Consider the following 12,500-nt stretch of genomic DNA (forward strand, 5'->3'; position numbering starts at 1 on the left):
GTTCAACTGAATCCGACGAGGACCGGACTGCTTTTATTAGCGCTCGAAACGAGTCTGTTAAAGCTGTACGTCAAGCTAGAGGCAATTACAAGCACAATCTTGTAGACAAATTGAAAAGTGCCATTGCAAAGCGGGGGTGGAGGGTCGTCAAAGAAGCACTACCGTCATCTAAATCAACATCAATTGCGTCGCTTCATGTTGAAGAGACGATAATCCAGTCAGGCCAGGAAAATGCAAATGCTCTTGTACAACCGTTTTCAAAGGTCTTCCAACTTAATGAAGACGGCATCTCCCCTCCCCCCTTTCCACCACAAACAGATGCAAAAATCACCAGCGTTAACATAACTATTAGGAAGGCGCTCAGAACGCTAAGCCAGCTGGATGTCATCAAAGCTTCAGGACCTGACAAGATTCCGCATCTCATACTTAGGAGATGTGCCCTTGAACTTGCAGGTCCGCTCGTCTCTCTCTATAAAAAATGCTTTGCAACAAGATTAATTCCGAAAACCAGGAAAACTGCTCATGTGGTCCCTATTCCATAAGCACAGTCTGACCTTACTAATATAAGATCATATCGTCCAATAAGTCGGCTGTCCTGCGTAGATAAAGTTTACGAAAGCGTCATTAATAAGACCCTTTACAAATACCTTGAGTCACATCTGCTGTTGGCAGACACGCAATACGGTTTTCAAAGAAAACGGTCTACGTTAGACTGTTTGATTGCCCAGTATCAAGAGTGGGTTAAGCTCCTTTCTCAGAGACGCGATATTCGCCTTCTCTCCTTTGACATTGCAAAAGCCTTTGATCGTGTATGGCACAAAGGACTTCTTTGTAAACTGAAAGCCTATGGAATTCATGGTCGACTATTTGACGTGGTTGCTGAGTTTCTTCGTCAACGATCGTTGCAAGTTGTCCTCGATGGCTTCATATCAAAGTAACACCCATTTTTATCAGGAGTACCACAAGGAAGTATTATTTGGCCAACTCTTTTCTTGGTGTTCATAAGCGAACTAGGAGACAACCTTGTGAAAAAACCTCACCACTTTGCAGATGACACAACAACAATAGCATCAATCGCAAAAGACGAAGATCCCAGTGAACCCAACAAGGAGCTTCAGGCGGACCTGGTGAAAATTGAGGCGTGGGCAGATGCATGGCTTGTAAGTTTTAACACATCAAAAACGAAAGAGCTCCTAATTTCTAAGGGGCGTAATATGAGGGCTCATGTTGATTTCGTCTTCAAAGGAGAGGTAATAACGCGAGTTGATACACTGCGCCTATTTGGAGTTAATTTCTCTTGGGATCTCTCATGGACTGAGCATCTCAGTAGAATTAGATCCTCTTGTAACAAGAAATTAGGCGTTATCCTAAGATGAAAAAGTTTTCTTCCTGATGATTCTATTCTGCCACTTTTCAATTCGTACATCAAACCAGTCAAGAACTATACCTGCCCTCTCTTTGCTGGTGCACCAAAAAACCATATAACTCCACTCAGACATATTCACAACATAGCAGAGTGTGTAGCACACTCGGGCAACACGAAAGCTAAAACCCAACAGCTGGTCCAGGAACGTTTCGATGTGACGTCCATGTCGGTTTTCTATAAGTACTTGTATAACCCTCCATCGGAGGAGCTATCGAAGCTCGTTCCTGATAAAGCAAAGCCCTTGCGATTAACTCGCCGAAGTACAGCTCGTTTGGACTACCTTGAGCAGGGTACTCCCCGCCAAGAATATCTTAAAACGAGTTTCGCCCGGCGATCGGTGGCCACATGGAAATGAGTTTACAATGATAAAAATTTTTAACTAAGCGGATTATTAAAAAAAAAAAAACTTACTACAGCTCCCTCAAATGAAGCAAGCTATATTGATTATCTCATTTTATTTTCTCGAATACTAGCTTAATAGAAAGGAGTAAAGAAACAAGCTTTGAGGTAGAGGCGGAACATGTACAGATGTGTTAACTTTATACTTCTAACTGTGTTAGACTTCATGCAAATGCTAAATTCATGGGAAAGAGTAAAGAATGAAGCTTTGAGGTAAAGGCGGAGCGTGCACAACTTTGTTAACTTCATGCCTCAACAGTTTTAAGACTTCATACAGATACTAACTTCATTGGATAAAGTAGAGAATATTTGAGGTAGAGGAGGAACGTGTACAGATGTGTTAACTTCATACTTCTAACTGTGTTAGACTTCATACAAACGCTAACTTCATGGGAAAGAGTAAAGAATGAAGCTTTGAGGTAGAGGCGGAACGTGCACGGCTTTGTTAACTTCAAGCATCAACTGTGTTAAGACTTCATACAGATACTAACTTCATTGGATGAAGTAAAGAATGATTGAGGTAGAGGAGGATCGTGTAGAGATGTATTAACTTCATACTTCTAACTGTATTAGACTTCCTACAAATGCTAACTTCATGGGAAGGAGTAAATAATGAAGCTTTGAGGTAGAGGCGGAACGTGCACAGCTTTGTCAACTTCATTTCTCAACTGCGCTAAGAGTTCATACTGTGATATTAACTTCATTGGATGAAGTAAATAATGATTGAGGTAGAGGAGGAACGTGTATAGATGTTTTAACTTCATACTTTTAACTGTGTTAGACTTCATACCAATGCTAAATTCATGGGAAGGAGTAAAGAATGAAGCTTTGAGGTAAAGGCGGAAGCGTGCACAGCTTTGTTAACTTCATGCCTCAACTGTGTTAAGACTTCATACAGATACTAACTTCATTGGATGAAATAAAGAATGATTGAGGTAGAGGAGGAACGTGTACAGATGTAACAGATGTGTTAACTTCATACTTCTAACTGTGTTAGACTTCATACAAATGCTAACTTCATGAGAAGGAGTAAAGAATAAAGCTTTGAGGTAAAGGCGGAACGTGCACAGCTTTGTTAACTTCACCCCTCAACTGTGTTAAGACTTTGTACAGACATTAACTTCATTGGATGAAGTGAAGAATGATTGAGGTAGAGGAGGAACGTGTCCAGGTGTGTTAACTTCAAACTTCTAACTGTGTTAGACTTCATACAAATACTAACTTCATGGGAAGGAGTAAAGAATAAAGCTTTGAGGTAAAGGCGGAACGTGCACAGCATTGTTAACTGCATGCCTCAACTGTGTTAAAGACTTCATACAGATACTAACTTCATTGGATGAAGTAAGGAATGATTGAGGTAGAGGAGGAACGTGTACAGATGTGTTAACTGTATACTTCTAACTGTGTTAGACTTCATACAAATGCTAACTTCATGGGAAGGAGTAAAGAATGAAGCTTTGATGTAAAGGCGGAACGTGCACAGCTTTGTTAACTTAATGCCTCAACTGTTTTACGACTTCATACAGATGTGTTAACTTAATACTTCTAACTGTGTTAGACTTTACACAAATACTAACTTCATGGGAAGGAGTAAAGAATGAAGCTTTGAGGTAAAGGCGGAACGTGTTAAGACTTCATACAGATACTAACTTCATTGGATGAAGTGAAGAATGTTTTAGGTAAAGGAGGAACGTGCACAGCTGTGTTACCTTCAATCTTCTAACTGTATTACTTCAAACAAATACTAATTTCATGAGAAGGACTAAAGAATGCAGCTTTGAATGAGAAGAGGAACGTGTACAGGTGTAGTGGCCCAAGGTACCTTGGTGCTATTATGACTTGTTACTAATAGTAGTCGTAATACTCAAATCTCAAGATATTTCTTTTGTCACCAGAATCCCGTTATTCCTACTTCCAAATTCTCTTCGATCATCAACAGGTTATCCACCACTGTTGCTAATCATTCATTTTTACGAACAAACATAAATAAAATTAGAATATACAAAGTATTAACGTAGACCAAATGCCAAACAATGGAGGTACTGAACTTTGATTAGCAATTCTGTCTTAGGTTTTAGTTATTATTACCTGTTTTTGACCATATTGTTATTTAGTGTCATGTTAACTGAGACCCCCCATCCCAAACGGGGTTACTTACCTGAGTACATTACTGGTCCTTTTGCAATTTCTGCCAAATTACTAACTGGATCATAGGTGTGGCTTGACGTGGTCGGTCCCTCGTAAGGAAGCGCAGGACAATTAAAAAGAGGTTGTACATGCGGCATGAACGCGGTGTGTGTTGTAGGTGGAGCTAACTCACCTAATAAAGAGGTTTATATAAAGTTATGCACTATTATATGATATAAAGAAAGAAGTGATACAGAGGACCGAAAGGAAAGGCGATATAGAATGGCAAACTATACGTAATCCGTACTGTTTTACTATACATAAAATCCGTAAGTGTTTAGCTGTAGCAAAATCCCGTCTATAGAATTTTTTTTTGCTTTCTTACTAAAAGACACCGAATGGTGTAAAACAAACCATCAAGCCTGGCTAGATCAGTAGGTAGAGTATCCGTTTCTCAATCTTGGGGTTGCAAGATTCAAGCCCGGTGAAAGCGTCATTAAAAAGCAAAATTTTTAATTAATTCCTTTCTCTGAAAAAAATTGGCATTTGTTGAATAATTAATCGATACTAGCCTATTTTACTTGTGAAGATAGATAAAGAATTCAATTAAGTGGAGGGATGGATCTTTTCTCCTTATGAGTATTTACAAAGGTATAGTTCTGGTAAGTCTACCTTGTTTTGTCCCATGACTGGGGATTTGAAACTGTCAAGGATAGTAGTACTTCTTTTTCTTTCTTTTCTTTTTTTTTGGGGGGGGGGGGGCTATTCAAATTTTAGATTGAGGGAAAAAGGGAAAAAGAATTCCGATCCTACAAAAAAGTATATACCGCCTGTTTTCTTCTCTTTTTTTTTACCTGTCATCCAGCGAGCTTTACTGCTAATAAGGATATAGACAGATAGATAGATAAGTGTATTTTAAAGCCAAAATTACTGCCATGAACACAAAAAAGGCACCAATATCATAGACTTACATCAGCGATCATACTAAAAAAAGCACAAATATAATGAACTTGCATCAGCCATCATCAAAAAACACTTAAATGAAATCCTACATTTACTTAATACTTTTTTTTTCTTTTTAGTGAGCAAAATCTCCAAATACCTCGCTATTCTCCAAATAAACTGAGGCGACGTACTATTGAAGACACCTGGAAGTATCAACCCTGGCACTTACTCAAGCAATCCACCTAATCATCCTCTTTAATTTTGCAAAACGGGGAAGAATACCTGTCTTCACTGGAACATCTTTCTATTGAATATCTTTTAAATCTTGCGCTTATTGGAAGGCAATTTGAGCTGCATCCACGAAGTCAAATAACTTGCAAATTCAGCATAAGCTATAACTCCTACCCATAAACTGCCGTAACATATTTATCAAACTTTAATGTTTTTGTTTTTTTATCTCCTCACTCCATTTTTGGGATTTTCTAGCAGTATCTTAATCTTATTCTCCCAATTTGCATTTATATCCATTAGTCCTCATTTATATCCATTATTCCGCAGGGGAGTGATCTTTTAATCCCCTGCAAGAGCAAATCTTAATAAGCTACCTTAAGCAATCTGTCACTCGGTAACTGAACGACTCTATACCAAAATTTAATCATTTAGACTAGTCAAATTTTTTAAACCTAGATCGCCATTTAAAAACTGGGAATGAGTCAATCTATGCAGCCCATACAATCTCTTAAAGTACCCTTATTGAACATACGCTAGCTGAGCCACTTTCTCATGCCCCAATCTCGAGTTTCGATTTTCGAATTTTTTCGATTGAAAAATCGAAAAAAGCAACAAAATTGCCCCCCCCCCGCCCAATTTTGAAAATACGTTTTTCCTCCCTTTAAATTTTTATGAAGTGACTCCACTGAAAGTGCTCTACAGAAGCAAAATTGGATTGCCAATTAAAATCCCGGACTAGCAATTCTCCTATTAGTAGTAATCTATCTAGTAACAATTAGTATCACTAATCATATTAGTAACCTAATCTATCTAGTAGTAATCTATCTATCTAGGGTTAAATCGAAATCTCTAGGGTCACTGTCTAATCTAATCTAGGGTCTAATCTATCTAATCTAGGGTCACTAGCAATTCTCATATTAGTAGTAATCTATCTAGTAGTAATTAGCATCACTAGTCATAATAGTAATCTAATCTGTCTTCGCCACTGGCTTTTTTTTCGCCACTGGCGAAAAAAAAAAGAAACGATGCATGGACCTAAAATTGTTATGTCATTCTAACTAGGGATATGTCCTGTTTTTTGTCATTTTTAAATGTTTGTGCTTAATTTATTACAAGGTTACACCCCCTGTTTCATCCCGTCATAATTAATTCCAAAAGTAAAAAAAATTTTTTTTTTGATGTTTGGTCAATTTATTTTATCATTATTTTTCTTTTTTTTCATTGTGTTTGCAAATAACGTTTAGTGTCAAAAGTATTGCAAGAAGTAACATGTGAGTAATTTTTAACACTTGCTACTGGTTAATTGTCAATTATAATCATTTATTGTATTTCCAAAATAACGTTACTTGGCATCAACAGTATTAAAAGAAGTAACACATGATTAGTTTTTGAACAATTGCTGCTGATTAATTTTTAATCATAATGAATAACTGCATCACCAAAACAATGTTATTTGGCGTCAATGGTATTACAAGAAGTAATACCATTTTTAACGCGTGCTGCAGACTAAATTTTAATTATAATGAATAATTGTATCACCACAATAACGTTATTTGGCGTCTACAGTATTGCAAGAAGTAACACGTTATTAGTTTTTAAACAAGTGCTGCTGATTAGTTTTTAATTATAATCAATTATTGTACTTCCAAAATAACGTAACTTGGCATAAACAGTATTAAAAGAAGTAACACGTGATTAATTTTTCAACACATGTGGTGGTTCTTTTTAATTTTAATGAATAATTGTATCACCAAATTAACGTTATTTGGCGTCTACAGTATTACAATTAGTAACACATGATTAGATTTTGAACAAGTGCTGCTGATTAATTTTTTATTATAATCAATTATTGTACTTCCAAAATAAAGTTACTTGGCATCAACAGTATTAAAAGAACTAACGCGTGATTAATTTCTCAACACATTCTGCTGATTATTTTTTAATTTTAATGAATAATTGTATCACCAAAATCACGTTATTTGGCGTCGACAAGAAGTAACACAAGATTAGTTTAACAACGGCTGCTGGTTAATTTTTAATTACAATCAATTATTGTACTTCCAAAATAACGTTACTTGGCATCAACAGTATTAAAAGAAGCAACATGTGATTAATTTTTTAACACATTCTGCTCGTTACTTTTAATTTTAATGAATAATTGTATCACCAAAATAACGTTATTTGGCGTCTACAGTATTACAAGAAGTAACACAAGATTAGTTTTTTAACAAGGGTTGCTGATTAATTTTTACTTATAATCAAATATTGTACTTCCAAAATAACGTTACTTGGCATCAACAGTTTTAAAAGAAGTAACACATGATTAGATTTTGAGCAAGTGCTGCTGATTAATTTTCTATTATAATCAATTATTGTACTTCCAAAATAATGTTACTTGGCATCAACAGTATTAAAAGAACTGACGCGTGATTAATTATTCAACACATTCTGCTGATTGTTTTTTAATTTTAATGAATAATTGTATCACCAAAATCACGTTATTTGGCGTCGACAAGAAGTAACACAAGATTAGTTTAACAACGGCTGCTGATTAATTTTTAATTATAATCAATTATTGTACTTCCAAAATAACGTTACTTGGCATCAACAGTATTAAAAGAAGCAACATGTGATTAATTTTTCAACACATGCTGCTGGTTACTTTTAATTTTAATGAATAATTGTATCACCAAAATAACGTTATTTAGCGTCTACAGTATTACAAGAAGTAACGCATGATTAGTTTTTGAACAAGTGCTGCTGATTAACTTTTTATTATAATCAATTATTGTACTTCCAAAATAATGTTACTTGGCATCAACAGTATTAAAAGAACTAACGCGTGATTAATTATTCAACACATTCTGCTGATTGTTTTTTAATTTTAATGAATAATTGTATCACCAAAATCACGTTATTTGGCGTCGACAAGAAGTAACACAAGATTAGTTTAACAACGGCTGCTGGTTAATTTTTAATTACAATCAATTATTGTACTTCCAAAATAACGTTACTTGGCATCTACAGTATTAAAAGAAGCAACATGTGATTAATTTTTTAACACATGCTGCTCGTTACTTTTAATTTTAATGAATAATTGTATCACCAAAATAACGTTATTTGGCGTCTACAGTATTACAAGAAGTAACACAAGATTAGTTTTTTAACAAGGGTTGCTGATTAATTTTTACTTATAATCAAATATTGTACTTCCAAAATAACGTTACTTGGCATCAACAGTTTTAAAAGAAGTAACACATGATTAGATTTTGAACAAGTGCTGCTGATTAATTTTCTATTATAATCAATTATTGTACTTCCAAAATAATGTTACATTGCATCAACAGTATTAAAAGAACTGACGCGTGATTAATTATTCAACACATTCTGCTGATTGTTTTTTAATTTTAATGAATAATTGTATCACCAAAATCACGTTATTTGGCGTCGACAAGAAGTAACACAAGATTAGTTTAACAACGGCTGCTGATTAATTTTTAATTATAATCAATTATTGTACTTCCAAAATAACGTTACTTGGCATCAACAGTATTAAAAGAAGCAACATGTGATTAATTTTTCAACACATGCTGCTGGTTACTTTTAATTTTAATGAATAATTGTATCACCAAAATAACGTTATTTAGCGTCTACAGTATTACAAGATGTAACACACGATTAGTTTTTGAACAACTGCTGCTGATTAATTTTTAATTATAATGAATAACTGAATCACCAAAACAATGTTATTTGGCGTCAATGGTATTACAAGAAGTAACAAGTGATTACTTTTTTAACACGTGCTGTAGCTTGATTTTTAATTATAATGAATAATTGTATCACCAAAATAACATTATTTGGTGTGTACAGCATTGCAAGAAGTAATACATGATCAGTTTTTGAACAAGTACTGCTGATTAATTTCTAATTATAAGAAATAACTTCATCACCAAAACAACGTTAATTGGCGTCTACAGTACTACAAAAAGTAACGCATGATTAGTTTTTGAACAAGTGCTGCTGATCAATTTTCAATTATAATCAATTATTATACTTCCAAAATAACGTTACTTGACATGTTAAAAGAAGTAACATGTGATTAATTTTTCAGTCCATGCTGCTGGTTATATTTAATTTTAATGAATAATTGTATCACCAAAATAACGTTATTTGGCGTCTACAGTATTACAAGAAGTAACACATGATTAGTTTTTGAACAATTACTGCTGATTAATTTTTAATTATAATCAATTATTGTACTTCCAAAATAACGTTACTTGGCATCAACAGTATTTAAAAGAAGTAACTTGTGATTAATTTTTCAACACATCCTGCAGGTTATTTTTTAATGTAATGAATAAATGTATCACCAAAATCACGTTATTTGGCGTCTACAGTATTACAAGAAGTAACACATGATTAGTTCTTGAACAATTGCTGCTGATTAATTTTTAATTATAATCAATTATTCTACTTCCAAAATAACGTTACTTGGCATCAACAGTATTAAAAAAAAGTAACTTTTGATTAATTTTTCAACACATCCTGCTGGTTATTTTTTAATTTTAATGAATAATTGTATCACCAAAATAACGTTATTTAGCATCTACAGTATTACAAGGAGTAACACATGACTAGTTTTTGAACAAGTGCTGCTGATTAATTTTTAATTATAATGAAAGGCTGAAACGGTCCGTTACAAAAGCCCGTATTTACAACGCCACAGTCGCAAGCATCATGCTGTACTCTTCTGAGACATGGCTGATAACCAAGACACAGCTAAGAAAGGTCGATGCGATCCAAACTAGAAACTTGCGTCGAGTTGAAGGCTTCAAATGGTATAACAAGATCTGCAATAATAAGATCCTGAGGACCTTCAAGTTAGCAAATCTCTCCACCCAAATAGAAGCTCGTTCTCTAAGATGGTAAGGCCACTTACTCTGCCTCCGGCCAACTATCCCTGCAAGGGTCATATCGGCCTTCAATCCCTCGATTATCTGGAAACTTCCTTGAGGGAGGCCGCGCACCAGATGGGCTGATGTTATAAATCAACGCCTCTTCAACCTCAACATCGACCCAAATGAGACCCCATCCTTAGCCCTGGACAGGACTACTTGGAGAAGAAAGCAGCGCTGTCAACCAGTTCCCTCTACGCTGGCGACCCTGCTGAGCAAGAGCGTTAAGTAATTAAGTATCACCAAAACAATGTTATTTGGCGTCAATGGTATTAGAAGAAGTAATAAGTGATGACTTTTTGAAACAAGTGATGTAGATTCATTTTTAATTATACTGAATAATTGGATCACCAAAATAACGTTATTTGGTGTCTACAGTATTGAACGAAGTAATACATGATCAGTTTTCGAATAAGTGCTGCTGATTGATTTCTAATTATAAGGAACAACTGCATCACCAAAACAACGTTATTTGGCGTCTATGGTACTACAAAAAGTAACACAACATGTTACTTCTTGTAGTAACATGTTGTAGATTATGTCTGACCTGGATTATAGAATTGTTGACACCACTTTTAAAAAAAAAAACTTCGGAGGAAACTTAACATTAAATAGTTTTGATTTTAGCCCTTCTTTTTCAAAGTAGTGCACTTACCTCACCTAAATTATACTAATTTTTGTCACTACTTATAAGAAGAAATTTCGCCAAAATTTTATTAGTAAACACTTTCGATTTTAGCTCTTTTTCATTTGGCCCTTTCAATTTTAGCCCTTTTTCATAGTTTATCCTCCCCCAATGAAGCCTCCGTTTTCCTGAATTACATTGTAGAATTTTTGTCACCACTTTTAACAAACTGTGGACAAATTTTAATAGTGAACAGTTTTGATTTTAGCCCTTTTTTCGAAGTAGTGCCCTTCCCCCAATAAAACCTGCGCACATGCCTCACTTAAATTATAGTAATTTTTGGCACTATTCATAAGAATTAATTTCGTTTAAATTTTATTAGTATACACTTTTGATTTTAGCCCCTTTTTGTTTGGCCCTCTCAATTTTAGCCCTTTTTCAAAATTTACCTCCCCAATGAAATCTGCACATATCTCTGACTTAAATTATAGAATTTTTGTCACCATTTTTAAGAACAAACTCTGGACAAATTTTAATACTAAGTAGTTTTAATTTTAGCCCTTTTTTCGAAGTAGTCCCCTCCCATATTACAACCTGAGCACATGCATCACTTAGATTATTGAAATTTTGTCACTACTTATAAAAAGTAATTTTGCTTAAATTTTATTAGGAAATACTTTCGAATTTAGCCCTTTTTTTAATTGTTCTTTTCAATTTTAGCCCATTTTCAAAGTTTATCCTCACCCAGTAAAACCTGCGCATCTCTCTGACTTTGATTGTAGAATTTGTGTCACCACTTTTAAGAACAAACTTTGGACGAACTTCAATAGTAAATGGTTTTTTATTTTAGCCCTTTTTTCGAATTAGTGCCCTCCCCCCAAAAAAGCGTACGCACCTGCTTGACTTAGATTACAGCATGTTTTGGGTTAATATTAATAAGAAGTACTTTTGCCAATTTTTAATAATAGCCAATTTCTTCCTTTGAAGCAAAACATTAGAATAAACTTGAGTTGAAGTAATAGTTTAATAAGTAGCAATGTGAGCCTTCCCTAAAGCTTGGTTTATCTAATTTTAAATAGGGATTTTGTAACGTTGAGGGATAACCGTTCTTTTGTTTTCATTTTTCGCAACGATATTTCTAATCAGAAGTTGTACCTTGATAAGAACCGGTGACTTCTGGCGCTGGTGATGGATTCAACCATTTTCCAGCATTCTCAGACGGTACCGTTTCAAGACCGATGCCGAATTGTCGTTCCAACTCCTGAATGTCAACTCCTTCTTCAAAAGGATCCGACAAATCATTAAAGATTGTTTGGTCTTCCCTAGAATTGGAATTCGGTAAAAACAAAACAAAGGGAAGAAGAATAAGAAAAAATTTTAATTCAAGAATAATAACAAAATCGTACTTGAATAATAAGAATAATAAGAAATTTACAACTGAAATCCCTAAAGTAATAAAAAATTCCTAGAATTGGATTTTGGTAAAAACAAAATAAAAGGAAGTAGAATGATGAGAAATTTATAAATGAAATCCCTAAAATAAAAAGAAATCCCTAGAATTGGAATTTGGTAAAATAAAATAATAGGAATTAAAATAAAAAGAAATTTATAATCCTCTCAATAAAGCTTTTGCTTGGTTTGAGAATTCAGCACTCCGAAATGGGATCTTTACTTGCAAGAATTTCTTTTTTTTGCGAGCCTCGTGCAGCCTAAGGACTGCAGAACCTCTGCAAGACTGTTGACCACAATACTTATCCGGTTTTAGACAGAGCCATATTTTTATACAAAATAT

The 12,500-nt window shown here is 34.5% G+C and overlaps 1 protein-coding gene across 1 annotated transcript in view; it reads right to left on the bottom strand.

The window, feature by feature from the left end:
- The window catches only part of LOC148949675 (uncharacterized), a 177,707-nt gene that overhangs the window by 76,034 nt on the left and 89,173 nt on the right, over nt 1–12,500 (bottom strand). Inside the window, exons 6-7 of the mRNA XM_089092753.1 lie at nt 11,864–12,030; nt 3,984–4,145 (exon numbers count right to left, since the gene is read on the bottom strand). Coding sequence (XP_088948879.1) covers nt 3,984–4,145; nt 11,864–12,030 — 329 coding nt within the window. The remainder of the gene's footprint in view (nt 1–3,983; nt 4,146–11,863; nt 12,031–12,500) is intronic.

The sequence above is a fragment of the Artemia sp. Qi Xiang Cuo genome, chromosome 8 (genome assembly GCF_049724085.1).
Source record: "Artemia sp. Qi Xiang Cuo chromosome 8, ASM4972408v1, whole genome shotgun sequence".
Classification (NCBI taxonomy): Eukaryota; Metazoa; Arthropoda; class Branchiopoda; order Anostraca; family Artemiidae; genus Artemia; species Artemia sp. Qi Xiang Cuo.